The 18,168-nt window shown below is 45.8% G+C and overlaps 1 protein-coding gene across 2 annotated transcripts in view; it reads left to right on the forward strand.

Moving 5' to 3' along the window:
• The first annotated feature begins 1,431 nt into the window (after positions 1-1,431).
• PPP2R2A (protein phosphatase 2 regulatory subunit Balpha) overlaps positions 1,432-18,168 on the forward strand; it is a 33,664-nt gene continuing 16,927 nt past the window's right edge. The window contains exons 1-2 of one of the 2 annotated variants that reach the window (XM_039386653.1): positions 1,432-1,511; positions 4,019-4,093. In XM_039386653.1, coding sequence (XP_039242587.1) covers positions 1,505-1,511; positions 4,019-4,093 — 82 coding nt within the window. In that variant the 5' untranslated portion in view covers positions 1,432-1,504. Of the gene's footprint in view, positions 1,512-3,321; positions 3,374-4,018; positions 4,094-18,168 lie in introns of those variants that run through there. The other variant, XM_039386652.1, reaches the window with a different exon arrangement.

Below are 18,168 nucleotides of genomic sequence, written 5' to 3' on the forward strand. Positions count from 1 at the left end.
GAGCTGTGCCAAGCTGGGCTCGGCTGGAAGCCTTTCTTTGTGGATCTTGCTGGCTGTCAGTGTGAAAGGTGGATGGAGGCTAAAAATGGCTCAGGAGCACGGCTGGTGTATGCAGGGAATAGCAATGAGAACAGAGTGAAATCAGAGCCCGAGCCTCGGACGCCGTGGAAAGCATCCAAGGGGGTGGAAAATGTGCAGCAAACAGGTTCTGTGGCTACTGCTGCACGAGGGGACGGCAGGAGGAGGGAGCGAGGAAGGGGGGGAAAAAATCCCGAAAGCAAAGGACAAGCGAGGGGGAGATGCCCTGAAGGACGTGAGGGGGAGATACTTGAGTGATACGATGTATCGGGAAAAGGTGTTTCATCCAGAGGATGGCTGAGCGCTGGAACAGGTTCCCAAGGGTCATGGCCCCAAAGCTGCCAGAGCTCAAGGAGCGTTTGGACAACGCTCTCAGGGACGGGGTGGGATTGTTGGGGTGTCTGGCAGGGCCAGGAGTTGCACTGGATGATCCCTGTGGGTCCCTTCCAGATCAGGATATTCCGTAATCCTGGAGGTCAGGGAATGCTCGGACAGTGTTCTCAGGTGTTGAGATTTGGGGACTGGAGGGACTTTTGGAGTTGTCCCGTGCAGGGCCAAGAGTTGGGACTGGATGATCCTTGTGTGTCTCTCCCAAATGAGAATGTTCTGTGATCCTGATGGGTCCCTTCCAGCTTAGGATATTCCATGATTCTGGAGGTCAGGGAGTGCTTGGATGGTATTTTCAGGGGCTGGGACGAGGGAAGACTTTTGACATCATCCCATGCAGGGCCAGGAGTAGGGACTGGATGATCCTTGTGGGCCCCTTCCAGCTGAGGATATTCCATAATCCTAGAGGTCAGGGAGTGCTTGGACAGTGTTTTCAGGTGCTGAGATTTGAGGACTGGGGGGCACTCTTTGCGTTGTCCTGTACAGGGCCAGGAGTTGGGAGGGACCCACAAGGATCATCCAGCCCCAAGTCGGAACGTTCCGTGATCCCGATGGGTCCCTTCCAGGCCGGGGTACTCCGTGAAGGGTGGTGCACCCGGGGGGACAGGGCTCCCCGGAACTCAGCGGCTCCCCCGGGCAGCGGCTCCCGGACACGTGAGCGCGGAGGGGCGGCGGGCGAGCACCGGCGCTGCGAGGGGCGGCCTCGCCGCCATGAGGGGCGGTCGGGAGGGGGCGGTCGGGGGGCCATGGCGGCGCCGCCCTCCCTCGTGAGGGCGGCCCGGTTCCCGCCCTGCGCTGACGTCACCCGGAGCTCGGCCGGCGCCATTTTGGACGCTCCTCGCCGGGGGGGCCGGAGCGGGGCCGCCCCAGCCCCGCCGCGGCCGCGCCGCCGCCGCCGCCTCCTCCTCCTCCGCCTCCTCCTCCTCCTCCTCCATCCGCCGCCATCGCCGCCCGCCGCCGCCGCCCGCCCCGCGCCGCCCGCCCCGCCGGCACCGCCCGCGCCGCCCGGCCCCGCCGCCGCCGCTATCGCCAGCACAACATGGCAGGTAAGGGCAGCCCGGCCCCCCATGGCTCGGGGGGGCTCGCCCCGCTGCCTCCCTCCTCTCCCGTTCCTGCCTGCGCCTTCCTGCTGGTTTCTTCTCCTTTTTTTTTTTTTTTTTTTTTTTAATAATTCTCCCTTCTGGGAATTCGTTTTTTTGCTCCCACCCACCCCTCCCGTCTGGGTGGGGAGAGGGGGAGAAAAAAAAAAAAAAAGAAGCATGGAAGGAGCAAGGTGGGAGGGGGAAGCGGTGTGTTTTTTGGAGTTGAGGAGCTCGCGGGCAGGGTGGGTCTGTGCGCGGAGTCACTGGAATGGTTTGGGTTGGAAGGGACCTGAAAGCACCTCCAGTTCCCCGCCGTGGGCAGGGACACCTTCCACCAGACCAGGTCGCTCCAGCCTGGCCTTGGACACTTCCAGGGATCCAGGGGCAGCCCCGGCTCCGCTGGGCGACCCGTGCCAGGGCCTGCCCGCCCTCACGGGGCAGAATTCCTCCCCCGTATCCCATCTAACCCTGCCCCCTTTCCATTCGAACCCGTTCCCCCGTGCCCTGTCACTACACGCTCTTGTAAGGAGTTTCCCCCTCCGGGCTTTGGGGCTGCTGTTGGGGTTTATTCCCCGGTTTTCGGGGCTGTGCACGGGGAGCTTCCAGGTGCAGGCGGTGGCCAGGGACAGTCGCACCCTCTGAGCATCTGCAAACGCGACTAAAATTGGGCACAGGGTGTAATTAAGTAACACAGGTCTCCTGTGGTGTTGTTTTTTTTTTCCTCATTCCTTCCCGTGCTCGCTCCCCATTTTGCATCCCGAAAGTGCTGTTGGTAGCTAGAAGTGTGGATGCAGGAGGTATTTCTTCCCTCTTTTACTTTTTCCTCGCGATTCCTTCATTTGGAGATATATTCGTCCCCCTCCTCTGCACATGAATTGTCTTTTCAGCGCTTGGCATGTGGAGGAGCAGAGCATGGGAGGCTCTGTGAGGTTTGTGCTTTGCCTTTCCCCCCTACACCATATGCACATGCTCCACCCTCCTCTTGCCGATTTAGTCGCGGGGAGGGGGGGGAAGTGCCAACTTGGTTCAAGTAAATTGTATGGAAAAGAGAATTTCAGCCTGAAGTAGCAGGAGCAGTGTTTTTTTTTCCTTCCAAGCTGTCCCCTTTAAGTGCTTCCATGGTGCCAGCTGCTGAATGACAAATGAAGAGGTTGGGGGGGAGGAAAGGAAATGGGCTGTAGGATTTTTTTGGGGGGAATTGTAGAGCTAAAAGAAAAAAAAAAGGCGTTTTGCCATTTCCTGCATAAATGGATGCTGTTACTTGCCTTCACCTTCTCGGGTTATGCACCTGTAATCCTTCAGGGAAGAATTTAAGGCAAGCAAAAAAAAAAATGCAAACTGCACCTTCTATTCCAGCACTTCTCATTCTGAGAGACTTGGTCTTTTCTGGAAGGATTATTTTTGGGCTTCTGATTTCCTTCTCGTTTACTTCTTTTTCCCACCCCCCCTCTGAACTTAGGAAGAAGTCTCTCCTGTATTCTTTGTTATCCCCAAAGCCCTCCCAGAGCTCTGGATTAATGTGGAAATGCCATCTGTTGCTCAGCCGGTTCGAGTTGTGTGCAGGAAAAGTTCCATTTTGACAGTGGCTTTCGGGTGGGGGAAAAAAAAAAAAGGCAGAAAAAAAAAAAAAAAACAGCCGAGCGAGACAAGCCCATTTCTGTCTCTTCCTGTATGTCCTCAGCCCTGCAGTGATTTGCTCAGAACGAAATGCAAAAGAAATGGGTGGTGATTCTGGTGTGTGTTTTGGTGGCAGGGTTCAAATGAATCACTGCCTTCCGCCGAGGCAGTAATGTTCCTGAAGTTTTCTCTCCGATCCGTTTTCTATGGTAGTAGAACTTGTTCCCATCCGATTGCTTGTTTGCTTTTCTGCTCGGATTTGCTGCCTTATTTTTTTTTTTTTTTTTTTTTTTTTTTAATTATTATTTTTCCCAGGCTGCTAATTGCTTTCGTTACCTCTGCGAAGAGACTCTAAAATTGTGGTAAAATTCTTTTTCTTTAGCCTTTAGCGTGGAGGTTCAGTGAGAGGAGGAAATGAATCGTGTGCTCGGGGGAGGTTGGAGTTTTCCGAAAATGTACAGCTCTGATAATTTATATTTGAAGTTGTTTGGTTTATATTTAAAGATGTGTGTGTGTGTGTGTTTAGAGGGTTCTGCTAAAGTAGGGAGAGGGTTCCTATGAAATCCGTGCATTTTAAATTCAGAGTTGATGGTTCTCCGCCCAGCGAGCTTTTGGTGAGAGGAGCTTTCACACTGCTTGTGCTTCCCTGTTTTCCACAAAACCTTGCATTAAAGGCTGACAAAAACAATATCCAGAGGAAAAAGGTGGGGAGGGTGGTTGTGATTGTGCCTGGGCTCTGCTGAGGAAGTGGGCGTGCTCAGGCTCCCAAATGTGCTCTGCAACCATTGTGTGCGCCGGGGCTGCGCTGGGGGGGCTCAGCTCTTCAATTGTTCCCTTCTTTTTTTATTTTTCAGGAGCTGGAGGAGGAAATGACATTCAGTGGTGTTTTTCTCAGGTGAAAGGCGCTGTAGATGATGATGTAGCAGAAGGTAAGAGCGATGTTTTCTGCTGTTTTCTGACTTTTTAACTACTTCAGCAGTAGTTCAGCATAAGGGTGCAATCAGTAAAATACCCCAGTGCTGCTGTATTCGGCTTGAGCAAAGCAAACAGACACTTAATCTGCATTCCCATACCCACAGTCAGGATTAAACTGTGCTTTGAGAGTCCCGTTCTGCACACTTGTAAAAAAAGTTCAGGCTTCCTAACTATTTTTGCTGGAATTCTTTTCCAAGATTGTTAAGATTTTTCTGCCACTCAGCTCTTGGTTTGTGTTTTTTTTCCTAATCTGCAAAATGGGGAATGTGATACTCGCATTCCACAGGGAGGTGTTGTGAGAATTAATTAATAATTGTTCTCTTTGAAGATCTAAGTACTAGATAAAGTAATTTTCCCAATCTTTCCAGCCTCTATTAACCAGAAGAGGAATAAATCTGAATATTCTTGTGTGCTTACCTATTGCAGAAAGAGCGGGTTTGAGTTTGAAATGATACTGGAGATTGCCTAAAACTTTTCTGGGCTGGCAGTGACAAGTGTCATCTTCCACTAAGATGGCTGCCTCTGATTGTCCCTGCAAAAACTGTGCTGGTTATTTGCTTTTCCTTGGATTTGGGAGTGTCAGAGGAATGGTCCTTTTCTCTGTGCTGGAGAGCAAAATCTCCTCTGTGATTTTTCTTTTTTTTTTTGAGGGAAGTCCCTCTGACTTCAGAATTTCTGTGGCCACAAAGTCTTGTTTGCACCAGGCAGCCCGTAAGATCAGGAGTTAAAATGTTTCTTTTGCAAGCAGTTGGCCTTGTCACTTATGTAATTCCTGTTTTTTTTTTTTTTCTTTTTTTACATATCTTGGATGCTCTGACTTACAAGTGAGATTAATGTTATATTTAGAAAAGCAGTAACTACAGTTTCCATTATTTCCCCATTTGACATGTGGTTCAAATTAGCTTCCAAAGGCCAGAAAAAAAGACCAGTATAAACATGAGTGCCTTGTTTTTATTTATGAGTTGCAGCATGTGGCAAACAATGCACTGTCAAAGGCTGCTGTCGTTTGCAAGATGAAAGATGGCTTTTTTGGAAACAAGAAAGCTGTAACAACTCCCAATTTAATTTTAAATCCTTCAGGAAGTAGTTTTTAAAGCTTGAACTCAAAACTACTCTTAAATGTGGTGTAGTTTTTTTCTTGTCAGACTTTAAATTCTGTAACCTTTGTTTTGATTTACATATCAAACTAAATCCTTAATTAAATACGAATATTGAAGAAGTTGTGGTTGCGTGGCAGGAGCTTGCACGTAATTCTTTGTTAAATAGCCATGTTGACATGCATGTAACAGCAGTGAAGTTGTGTACAGAGAAGTGGCTTTCCCAGGGAATGCAGAAGTGAGGAAACAACCTGTCCTGAACTTCCTGAACTGTTCTGGAGGGTTGCACTTGTTGTTACGAAAGGTGCCTCGCCAGCCTTGTGCCTCCTGACAGGTTGGGAGCTGCTCTGGGACTGCTGGAGTCACAGGGTGGGGTTCAGGGAGGCCTTGGAAGGAATTCAGGAGCTTCAGTGGCAGGCAGGCAGGCAGCTTGGTTTCCAAACCCTGGGGAGAAGGGCCACTTTGGATTTTATGCCCCATGTAGCCTTGTGAGTTTGTGACCCAAAGAGCAGTTTTGTTTTGTTGTCATCATACCTGACTTAGGATGAGCCTTAAGGTACAAACCTTAATAAACTGCAAGACCTTCTCAGACTGGCCTGGAGAGAGATCCCAAGTATTATTGTATTACTGATGTTATATTTGGTTGTGATTAATTTGTTGACATTCTCTCCTCTTCCTGTGGATTTGGCTCCCACAATCCACCCTGGAAGTTGTTGAAAGCAGCTCTTTTGAGTTGTTATGCTTCTTAGTGTCTGTTGGAAGGGTCCACAATGCATCAAGCTGGTTGCATTTTTCCTTTTATTGGCTGTATTTCTGGCTTTAGGGTTCACTTTTATGACACAGAGCCGTGTGTGTACAAATTCTTGTACAAATTGGAGCAGCAGCTTCTGCTCCTTTGGAATACCCGAGTTGATGGTGGATCCAAGGGCAGACTGAGGACCTCTTTTCCCTCCCTGCCTTTCCATCTGCTTTCTTGTGGCATCCCTGGGGTGAAAGCTGAAGGAAATCTGTGTGTCTCAAACTCTAATGACTGTTTAACCACTGTGGTCTGCCACTGAACAGGTCTGCACTCCAGTCGTGTCTGTGGTGAGGACGGTACCAATTTGGGTATGGGAGCACCAGGGTGTGGAGTTCTGGGGTTTGGAATGGCTTTGGAGCTCAAGTTTTAAACCCCACAATGCTGCAACTTCACTGAAAACAAACCTGAGCTGAAACTTGGCTGAAAACAAACCCAAAAGAAACGGGAGTTTCGCTTTCTGTTCCCTTCCCCTCGGGAAATCAGTGTTGCAACATTTACACTGGAGAGTGGCTTAAACTAAGCTAAAGGCAGAGTTAACCAGGAAAACTGCAATATTTCATGGCATTAGTCAGTAGGATGCAAAGCCAGTGGTTTCTCCATGGTGTTGTCTATAAAACAGGCCAATGGGGAATAACATTTTGCAGAGTAACACTTTTAATCCAGTGAGAGTGGCAGCAACTGTAAAAGCTTGTCAAGAACGCTGCTGTGTAACTCCTGGTGTATTTAAGGTCAGCCTTCACATCACATGGCTAACCTGTAATTCTGGGGATACTTAGGCCAGAGTGGTTGGCTGTTACAAAGTCAATATTTGATGGCTTTGGTGGCTGAAACATGAACTCTGATACAGAGTTTTTAATTTTCTGGCTCTCCCAGCCCTTTGTGATGGATGGATGTGACACGTAAGGGAAAGGAGGACAAACTGTAACTAAAGCTTGGGGAAGGATGGCAATGGAGCCGTGTCTGGGGCCTGCCTGGGTCACTGCTGTGGCACAGCTTTTCTAATGAGCACTATGAATGTGAGGAGCAGAACCAGCCTCTCTTCCCTTGGTATGTGTGGAATTTATCCTCGGCTCTCAGCTGTGGCCTGGCTCTCTCAGGTCACAGTTAAGCACAGAAATCAGGTTATAAATTGAAATCTCAGTGCCAGCTTCGTTATAACCGGGGTCCTTAATTTTGACTGGTGGCAGGAGTTTGCCTTTTTGTGATTTAACAGCCCATTGTAGGAGGGCAAAGGTTGGAGTTTGTGCTGCCTCTGTTTCTGAAATCATTTTTCTCCCTTTTTAATTTCATATTTGTCTTGCTGAAGCCCAGTCCTACAATGTATCTGTGTTCAGCTTGTTCCATGTGCTCTGGAGAATCCAGAGCCAGGACACAGGGTCAGACAGGACTTCTCCAGTGGAGAACACGGAGTGATTGTTGGTGATAAGTTCAATAATCAGTTTATCAGAAGTGTCTTTAATACACAGATTTCTTTCTTTTGTGCCATCACAGTTACAATGCAAGGAAGACTTAATTGTCCAGAAGTACTTCACTGTTTTCTTAGTCCAAGTTTCCTTTATGGGAATGATTACAGCAAAGGATCACAAAGATTTTCAGCAGCAGTTTTGTTGGTTTTGCTCTTGTGCTGCTCTCCAGGATGTGGCACAGTAGCAACTGCAGTTGGGAACAACTAAGGATTGTGAGTTTAAACTGTCTCTAAACTAGACACTTGCTTAATGGAGTGAGTTTGTACTTCAGAACAAATTAAGTCACATTTGTTTAATTGCTTGGCAGAAGGAAGAGAGTCAAGCTGCTGTATCTAAATGTTCTTTCAGGTGTAATTCAAAGATATGTAAAAGTCTGATAGTCCAGGTCCAAGGCTGGGAGCCAGGAACTTAAGTTGTCAGCTTTAAACCTGAGTAATCACTGGTCATCTTTCACAAGTTGTTTAACTATTTTATGCCCAAAATGTCTCTGAAAGAAGACCCTGAATATTTGCTGTGGGTGCTGGTTACTGCCTTAATTTTGAAGTCTGATGCTTAACCATTCTGTGCTGCTTTGTTACTAACCTGGGACTTGCTTCATGTTCCCTGTTTTTGAGCCAAAACAGGCCAAATCCCTTGTTCAGGAATGCTTTCAGTGTTTGGTTCTCAGTGTGTTACATCTGTCAAGTGCAGTTTGATATTTATATTTGACAGACTTCAAAATTGCAGAGCAGGAATGGGAACTTGTTGCTTCAGCAATGGTAGTTTGTCCTCAGTGCATGAAAAGTGTTCTCTCTGAGTAAGGAAAACTGAAGCCAGGAATGAGGAGTGCTGTAAAAAAAGGCAATTTACCACAATCTGGGCTTTTTTTTAATGGGGATTGATGGAATGGGAGAGGATGAAAAATTCTCGGAGAAGGAGTGACAGCGTGAGGTTGTGATAATATTGCTGAGGAAAGATTGGGATATAGTTGTGGGAGGGAAGCTAATTTGGGGTTTTGAGGGCTGTGGTAATGTTCTGTAGCATCAGGTACAAGGAGCAAGGACTAGTAATAAGTTTGGTTTCAAGAGGTAGTTTGAAATAGGCTGTAGATGAATAAAAAGACCCCTGGTTATAGTCCTGTTCTGTATTCCTGAGTCTGCTTCTGGTTTTGAGCTCTTTTATCTTCGGCTGTTTGTAGAATGACTGTCTGTATCTAGAGAGAGAAATAGGCTACTGTGTTCTAGGAACTGCTGCTCTGGATTGACTAGAGTGTGAAGTGCCCCAAAACAAAGAGCATTTAACAAACAGAGAAATAGTCCGGGGCTGCTCAGCTCCCCAGAAGTAATTCAGTCCTCTCTCTGGAATGGCTTTGGTAGTTGGGGCACTTCAGCTTGTCAGTCAAGCTGCCCAGTGTTGTTCTGGTTATTCTGTGAGGCTTTGCTGTTCTTGGAATCTCTGTCTGAAATTCAAAATGAGTTGGAAAGAGGAGCGAGGGCTCTGTGTTGAAAACCTGGTGTCCCAGTGCTCCTGCCCAGCTCAAAGGAGTGCAGCTTGCTCTCAGGAGCAGTGCTGGGGGGTTACAGCTCTGCAGCAGCTTTGGGGCCCTTCCTGGCTTTTAATTTTAAAGGTGCAACCTAAATGGTGCTGGTGGGGGCATTTCTGCCCCAGGCAGGGCTTTCTGTGGTAGCTGCAGCTCCACCGAGTGTGTGTTGGAAGAGCTGAACTGAAGCCCAGACTCGCAGTGGCTGCAGTGCTGGGGGAAGAGTGAAGAGCTGGCTCTTCCTGCCTCCACTGTCTGCCTGCCTTTTTTTTTTTCCCCCCTCTTCTTTCCCTTCTCTCCTGACTTGCCTATTTAGGCCACAGCTACATGTTTGGCAGCATTTCTGCTTAAAGAGGCGCTCCTTCCCACTCTGCTGGCACGGGGCGTGCACGTCACTGCACAAGGAACTTGTCTGGGAAGCTGAGCCAGCTGAAAAATCCCGAATATTGTGCTTTTTGACCGGATTATTTTTTGGCTGAGTCGAACCCTGGTGTGATTCTCAAGAGCTCTGTGTGTGCCTACACCAGCAGAGTGTGGAGGGTGAGCAAGTGGCTCCAAGGGACACAGGGAGCTCTGGAAGAGGGTTGGTGTCTTTATAGGACTTTCTGTACAGTCACTGCAAGCCCCTGATCTCTGCGTGCTGTGCTGCTACAAATGGTAAAATCAGCTGCTGAAAAGGACTTTAAACCTTTGCTGCTGGAGATAGTGCATGTTCAAAGTATGTATCTGAAGGCCAGCAATAAAATACTGTTATGGTAACAGTATTATTCGAAATGACAGATTTTTTTAGTGCTCATGGAGAGGTTTTTCTGCTCTGTCCACACAGGCAGAAATGAGGTTTGCTTAGTGTTTAGTAGCTCTGTTAGTAAAACCAGCCTGTTAATATCAACACAGTGGAGTTTCTTTGAAGTCGTTGTAGAAAATAATACCACTTAAATGGGAGATGGATTATTACTGATTGCTTTACTGCAAAGCACTTTAAAAGCTAATCTGACAAATGATAATCTTCTCTTATCGTGTCTTATCAGCCTTAATATGATTTGAAAAATGGATCCCTTGTTTGGGGTTTCGTCTTCACCTAAACTAATGTGTATTGTCTTGCATTAAACGCTGCAGAATTAGGCTGCCTTTGTTTTAGCTGCTGTTTAAGTGTACCTGCAATTAAATCTGCTGTGAGCTGTGCCTTTTGCAGCAAAAACACCAATTACTGGGGGTACCACGTTAAAGCTCCAGTTTGTTCCTTCATCTGTGGGCACCACTGTGCTCCCAAAGTCACTGCATTATAGAAGATGTTTTAATATCTGCCTCAGGGGTGTTTTTCAGGCATTTTTGCCTGTTTTCAGTGCTCTGTAGCATTGCCATGCAGTGCCATGTCTGCAGCATTTTCAGTGGGGAGTGAAAAGTTTAGCAGAACAAGTTCAGTGTTCAGTCATCACGTGAAACTGAGGTTTGCACTTTTAAAAGAAGTGGTTGAAAGGAATGAAAAGCCTTGGCTTAGGTACATGTGTAGGTTGTGAATGTGAACAGAGACAACAAGTTACCGTGTTCCAATGAGATTGAAAGGAGATAAATGCAGGAAGTATTTATTGATCCAGACCAATTTAGAATAATCTCTTTCAAGAAGGTCTCGCAGTCAAAATAACTATGTCAGGTCACTTTTCTGGGTTTTAAACTTGAATGGAACATATTTAATTACAGCTTTGTTCCACTGCTGTAGCTCAGTTATGCTCTCCCAACATGCACCAGCTAAATACTGCTTTTGTAGGGTCAGTGTGTCAGTAAACTGGGAATAGAAGGGACATGGTCATTCTTTTATGCCTTGGAAAATGGGGGAAGCCTAAAAATGAGTCTTACCTTCAGAGTTAAAGTACTGATACCTTGTTAATGATCTGATACCTTGTATGTGTGCACTTGTTAATGATTTTTGTAGCAGGATTTCCTTGGTTGGATGTCCTGGTTCTCACTTTGGTGCTTCCCAGCCAGTCCTGTGTTGGGCCATTGCGGTGGTGCAGGAGGGTGCTCTTGCCTCATTCTCTGCAGTGACTGGAAGCTTTGGGGTCATTAATTTGCCTTTAAAACGAAGTACCCCCATCAGGTACTGCTGTGGGGAGAGCTGATGTTCCTGACCACAATTATTTGAGGCTTCTGTGCACGACTAATCCAGTGGCAGGAACAGAAGTGGCTGGAAGCTGCTCCCTTCCCTCTCCTGAGTTACCACTCTTTTGTTGAGCACTGGAGGAGAAGTTATTCCTTTGGTCAGCCATTCTTTCTCCCAGTGTATTTTCCTCTCAGTGATCCACAAGTGAGAACACCGTGAAGAAAAGCAGCATATTTAGGTCACATGTTAAAGCCCCGAGGCAGCTCTGCTTGCATCTAATTTGGGAGGAAGATTTTAGGGTCAGGAAAAGAGGGTTTAGAAGAGTTGTATTGTGAGGAAGATTGGTTTCCCGGGTATATAGAATGCATTTGGTGTGGAAATGTTTCTCTTTTTGCATTTTTCAATTGCAGTCCTTAAATTAATGCTTTGGGAATAACGTGATCTCCAAACACACACACTTGGCACTGTGGTTTTGAGAACCTGAGAAAAGATAATTGCATATATTCAGGAACAGTGAAGGTAATTGAGACTTCATTTTAGAGTTGCTTATTTAAATACAGAGTAATTTCTAATATATTCTTGCCTGTTGAATGCCAGTAACTGTATTTTCCTCTTTTTTTCCCCTGATGAATATAAAAAGTATTTCAGTGACCATTCTTTGATTCTTAAAAGCAGTGATTTCAGCTGGTCTTGGTGCTGTTGTTAAATGATGTTTTGAGAAGCTGTGACCTGTGTGAGTTTGAGTACAGGGCTTATAAATGTAATCTGAAGGTCTTATTTTATTTTCAAATAACTTAGAACCGTAAAGTAAATTGGTCCAGCAGAAAAGAACTACAGACTGAAATAAAGCTTTGGCTTTGGCTCTCATAAATATATAATGGTTCTCAAAGACACTTGTTTGAGAGTTCCTGGATTATTTTCCAATGGAATTACATTCCCAGGTACTGGTCTTGGTGTGCTGTGTAGGGAATAATATATAGAAATATTGGAGAACTGACCCAAAAGAAAATTACAGGGCTTGGGTTATTTGCTCTCAGATTGATTTTTGTCCCGAGTCAGCTTCCCCAGCCTTAATTTGTCCCTCTGTAACAAGTGGTTGTGGTGGGATAGGTGGTGAAGCCCCGGGAATGGGCTGAGGGGTGAAGGGAGGGATCTCTGCTCTTGGGGAGATGGTGGGGGTTTGAAGGCAACATGGGCAGCTGTGGAATTGTGACCAGTTGTGAGCCTTTCCATGGCTCAGCTGAGATGTGCTTGTTCATGGGCTGCCTTGCACAAGGGAAACTCTGCTGCCAGTGGGTTCAGATCCACCTTTGAGGACATTTGTCCTCATAGATCCAGATGAACAAACAGCAGTTGAAGCCCCCAGACTTGTCCATGACACAGTCCAGCAGTGAGAAAATGGCACTGTGTGTAGAGGTAACACATTTATAATCTGCTTTAAAGGAACGTGGAACTGGCAGGAATGGCATTTTGCCCAAAGGTTTAAGACTTTCTCTGTCATCCTTCTGCCTTTTCTCAGTCTGTTCTTCTCACAGCTCCATGTCATTGTTTTGATTTGGTTTTATTTGTTTGGAAAGCTGAATTTTGCTTTCCTTTTGCGTGTACGTGTTAAAGAGCTATCCAGGGTCTTCCATTCTCCTGCAGCCCCCTCTGGAAGTGGCAGCCCACTCCTGGGAGCAGCAGGACTGTGTTCCTGCAGCAGGACACAGCTCGTGTCTCCCGGGGCTGAGATGCCTCAGAGGGAAGGGCAGTGGGAAGACAAAGAGCATTTGAAACAAAACCAAATCCCTGGGATATTCTGCACGTGAGCTCGTTGAATGCTTTTCCTCCCTGTGACCCGAGGAAGCTCATCCCAAGCCTGGGAATAACATTTTAACCTCTCCCTGCTTTATTTTCCCTGTCTAGGACTAGTGTGCCTGTTTCCTAAGATGTAATTCCAAAGCTTTTGATGGTTTTTAAGGATCTTTCAGATCCTTGCAGGGCAGTAATACTACTTAATACTCTCTATCTTGTTTTCAGCTGTTATACAACTCTTCCAAAATCCAAAGAAAAGGCCCTAATCTATAAATAGAGGTGGTGAGAGATTTAAAATAAGTCACTTAAAAATAAAAGTTGGTATTTTGCTCAGATTAGTAGACTATATATATAATTTTAAGAGGTGTCTGCCTCAGAGTTGTCAAGATTCCATTTTGCATCATTCTGAGAAGTGAGTGTCAGGAATCTCAAAGTCCAGGCCAGAAATTAAAATTGGCCTCTGTTTAATAATGATTTTTTTTTTAAGAAGCTGAGGTATGTATGCTGGGGCCAGAGAAAAAAAAAAGAAGAAAAGGCAATTGGTAAAGGGAAGACAGTTCTTTAAGGCTCCAAGAGCCACTAAAGATGCATTAAGTATTAAAATGAACTGCTGAGTGAGTGACCATAGCGAGGGGAGTAATCAGAGATTTTTCTTCTACAGTCACTTAATAGAACTGTGTATTTATCTCTGCTGGAAACTTCAGCTGTACTTGTGACCTTCACAGGCTCTGTGCTCCCGGCAAGCTGCCCGAAATTCAGCTGGGGAGTGCCCTTCCCTCCCTGCTGCCCTCCCTGGCCGCCTTTATGGCAGGGGAGAGGGATTTCTCCTTGCCTTTGCCTCGCTTAGAAGGAGCCACTTCACACATTGTCCGAGGCACAACAGCCTCCTGCATTCTCCACACCGAGATTAAAAGCCTGGAAATGTTTGGCCTGAGCTTTTTGAGCCTGAAATAAAAGCTTTGCTCAGGGAATGTGTGAGAAGAGGCTCAAACAGCAGGGTAGTTTCTAGGAGTTGGTGTGTTTTGGTTTTTTTTTTTTTTCTTTAAATCTACAACACAAATGCACTCCAAGTCACAGAATTCATTATGTTTTTCTCTAATGCACCTACTAATTTTTACCTTGCTGGGTATGTTTTGGAATGGCTTCAGCAAGAAGAGAAAATGCAGCTATTCCAGTGCTCTGCAGCTTTCTCAGTGACAAGAAAGGCATTGCCTGAAGGCTTCTGTTCTCCCCGTGCCAAACAATGGCCCAGTATGTTATTTCCAAATATATTGTTATTTGCAAACAGAACACCAACCCCTGGCTGCTCTGTGCCGTGCAGCCTATTGAAATTCTGGCTGTGATTCCAGCTGAGATTTTTCCATAAATAGCTCTGTACTACTTGGGAACACAAACAAACCCTGGACAGATCTGAGGTGGGGTCTGCTGAGGTTCAGCCTGGTGTTAGTGTGGACTTGGGGTAGGTACATTCTGGATGTGGGGGCTGCCAGCAGGAACTGGGAAATAAATAATTACCAAGCACATTAGTTGCAAGGACTCAGGAATCACCTGTGTTGAGCACAGGACAAAAAGAATAATAAAAATGAATAAATAGAAGCAGAAGCAGGTAGGTTTTCATTTTAGTATTGTAATTTATTTTTTTTAAATAAAACTCATTAGGTAATGACTTTAAGGTTATGGTTCAAGTAAGTACAACTTGAAGTAAAAATGAATTACTCTTTGAATGAACAGATATCCAAATTAAGCACCCTTTTAAAATCTGTGCTGATTAGATGTTTGTTATGTGAATTAATACACAGCCTGTTGTGCTGTGCAGGTTTTTCAGTGCTGTGTAGGTGAACACCCTCTGGAGTAAGTAATTCAGGGGTATCTTTTTTTGTAGTATGTTCAGTTATAATTGGTGTAAGCTGTCTTGAGTAATTTTAAGAGGCAAGTTAATTTAACAGGCCAGAATATATTAGAAATTACTCCATAGTCTTGAGGAGAAACATTCTGTGAATTAAGAAAGGGTGAATAAATCCTTCTGTGCTTTGCCTGTGTCACAGGGCTGCTTTTCTGCTAGTCCTGTAGCTCAGAAACATTTTTAACAGAGCAGAAATCCCCTTTTAAAGGCAATCAAAGAGCACAAAAATAACTTTGGCATTTGTGAAATCCCTGCTCTGAGTGGAGACTCTTGAGTGTCCTCAGCCCCTGGTTATCACAACCAGAGTGTTTGTCTGCTGTCACCCCAGCCTGGGGCTGGTGGCACTGAGAGAGGGCCCCCAGGGCCTGGGGAGCTCCATCCTGTGTTCTCCAGTGCAGAGCTCTCAGCTCCACCCCTGCTCCTCTGGGATGTTTGTGCCAAACCTTGGTGCAGCCTCTGAGGGATCTCTGGGAGCTTCCCTGCCCACAGCCTTCTGCCAGAATGTCTAAAGTCACCTCTGGGGCAGGAGCCCCTGGAATGTGTGTGTGGGATGCACTCATGGAATCAGCTGTGATCCCTGGGGGAGGCACTGACTGTGCTGGGAGCTGGATGGAGCTTGGAATCACAGAATCATGGATTTGGGTTAGAAGGGACATTAAGGATAATCCAGTGCCACCCCCTGCCATGGGCAGGGACACCTTCCACTAGCCCAGGTCGCTCCAGCCTGGCCTTGGACTCTTCCAGGGATGGAGCAGCCACAGCTTCTGTGGGAATTCCATCCCAGCCTCTCCCCACCCTCCCAGAGAACAATTCCTTCCCAATATCCCATCTATCCCTGCCCTCTGGCAGTGGGAACCATTCCCCCTTGTCCTGGCACTCCATCTCCTTGTCCAAAGTCCCTCTCCATCTTTCTTGGTGGGAACAGCTTAACTGCTGATCCTTCTCCTTTTTAAGGCCAATGGTGTTTTGAGCTCGTTGAGATTTTTTTTTTATTTCCAGAACATTCTTTTTCATTCCTTGTAGGCACATTGAGAGCAGCTCCCTAAGAAAATGGAAGTATAAATAAAGCAGCCAAGCAATCCAGCAAAGCACTTCTGCTACCAAGGGGTAATGAGCCTGGGTTTGGAAAACAGATCCATTGCTCACATGTTTATCACAGGGAGAAGAAATCAAGCTTTAAAGCTTGAATAAAACTGGGTCAAATTCTTTTAATGTGTTTTGGGAAACCCTCCTTCCTCTGTATAACCTGCATTCCAAAGCCTGGCTTAGGAGAATTATGGAGCACATTATGGATAAACCTTGAGGAGCCTGGTGAGGATGTGCTGTGACTTAGCTCTGGGAATACAGGTTTTCCAGGGAGCTTGAGATGGAGTTTGTGGTCTCCTGAATCTTTATGGGTTTATAGGATGTCCTTTTTCTCCAGGTAAGCAGGAACATTTCCAAGAGCTTCAACATGGCAGCGCTGTTCTCCCCAAACAGACATTTAATTTCTCTTGTTCCAACATAAAATTTATTCTGGAAAATCAGTAAACCTGAATTTTTCCCCTCAGCAGTGCTAAAATTGAGTTGTTACTCTCTTGGAAACTAGATATGCAAAATCAGTTTTCCTGTAGCTTTATTAATGATAGACTGTAAATTAAAGCTCTGCAAGCAGAAAATGTATTGGAACAAGTCATGTACCAGAGTATTAAAAACCAGACAAATGCTGTGTTTGAGGAGAGATAATCAAATCTGTTATTTATAAGCCTTTTTGCCTGAATTCTCCCCATGTTGCTCAACAGGTCCCTCAGTTTTGTGAGTGCTGGTGACAGAATGTTCAGATACCTGAGGGGATCTCAGATGAAGCCATTGTGGGCATGAAGTTCCTGCTGGAGTTAATTTTGTTCCCCTATAATTAGATATGTATGATCTGTATGCAGTTGTACAAAGGACAGAAATGATGAGTAACTCCCAAACTAAATTCTGCACAATACAAATAGAACTGAACCATTCTGTCATCTTTGTCTCAGAATGCAGTGTAGGTTTTGCTGGCTGAAAGAAAGGAAAAGCAGGATCATGGGATGGATCCTTCTGAAAGGAACTGAGCTGGTGTGGATTGTGTACCTGCTGCTTGGGGGAAAAACTTGGTTTAAAGGGATAATGTGTGGTTGAAATGGGAAAATTCCAAGGGGAGGAAGCTCTTTGTCTTGTGTCATTTACTCAAATTATCTCTCTGTCTGCAGTAACACTTAATACTCTGTATTACAACCTTCAGAACCCTGACCCTGCCAGTCCCCCTTCAAACAAACCACAGACTTCATATTCTTACCTTTTAGCTGAGATTTCACTTGGGGATACGAGAAATTTGCTTTTAGGGAGAGTTTTATTGCTGCAGCACGGAAGAACACTGTGTGTGTTTTCATCTTTTGCAGTGGATTTAAGGAAGGTTTGGTTCTGTGACTGTTAAAAACTTTGTTGGTGTCCAGAATTCTGTGGCACTCGAGGGCAGCCTGAGGTTCTGGGCTGCTTTGTTTGCATCTAGACAGGGCCACTTAATTTTCCAGGTGAAGTGGAATTGCTGTAGTGTGGGATGGGAATGGGACACAAGCAAACCTAGGCCAGATATCCAGAATATCAGATGGCTTTTTATCTGATAGCTGAGGCCTTGAAAGCGAAGAATTGAAGAATTACAACACAGATGTCACTCGGGTGTTTTATGTACTTCGTGTTTCTGTCCTTTTTGTTTCTGTTTTACATGCAAACCACCCCTCCTCAGGGATTGCGTTGCCTCTGCAGGTGATGTTATCCAGCCTCTGGGTAACCACTGCTCCCAGGCTTTTTTTGGTAATCCTAAACCCTGAGTGAAGAGGAGTTTTCACTGTGATTGAAAGGGAATTGATGCAACACTGAGTGTGACACATCCTCAGTAGGAGGCCACTCTTCTTTTCCTCTTCCCCACCTGAAAATAGATTTAAGCTTCAGAGGCTGGAATCTCTCAGCAGCTGAATTTTGTGATGTTCAGAAAAAAACCCCTATGGTGACTTTGACATCCAGCAGCTGGCCAGCACTGAAAAATGCTGGATTTGCTGTTGATTGCTTTTCTTGTTAAAAACAGAACAATTCTGGTTGGAGGGAGGAGGAAAGGGCTGGGGACAGATTAAACTTATTTTAGAAAAATTTATTACTGTTCCATAATATTGCAGTAGCTGCAAAGAAGAGGCTCACGGAGAAGTTGTGACTTTAACTGCTCGTTCCTGGTTGTGGATAAATGTTGTGGTTCCACAGCTGTGAGAGATTCACCCTCCTCTCTGAGGTTATTCAAGCTGGGCACCAGGGCTGGGGCTGGATTTCTGCCACTCAGGCCTCTTGTGTTT

This window comes from Pipra filicauda, unplaced genomic scaffold, assembly GCF_003945595.2.
Source record: "Pipra filicauda isolate LSUMZ 115617 unplaced genomic scaffold, ASM394559v2 scaffold498_size1627759_pilon, whole genome shotgun sequence".
NCBI lineage: Eukaryota > Metazoa > Chordata > Aves > Passeriformes > Pipridae > Pipra > Pipra filicauda.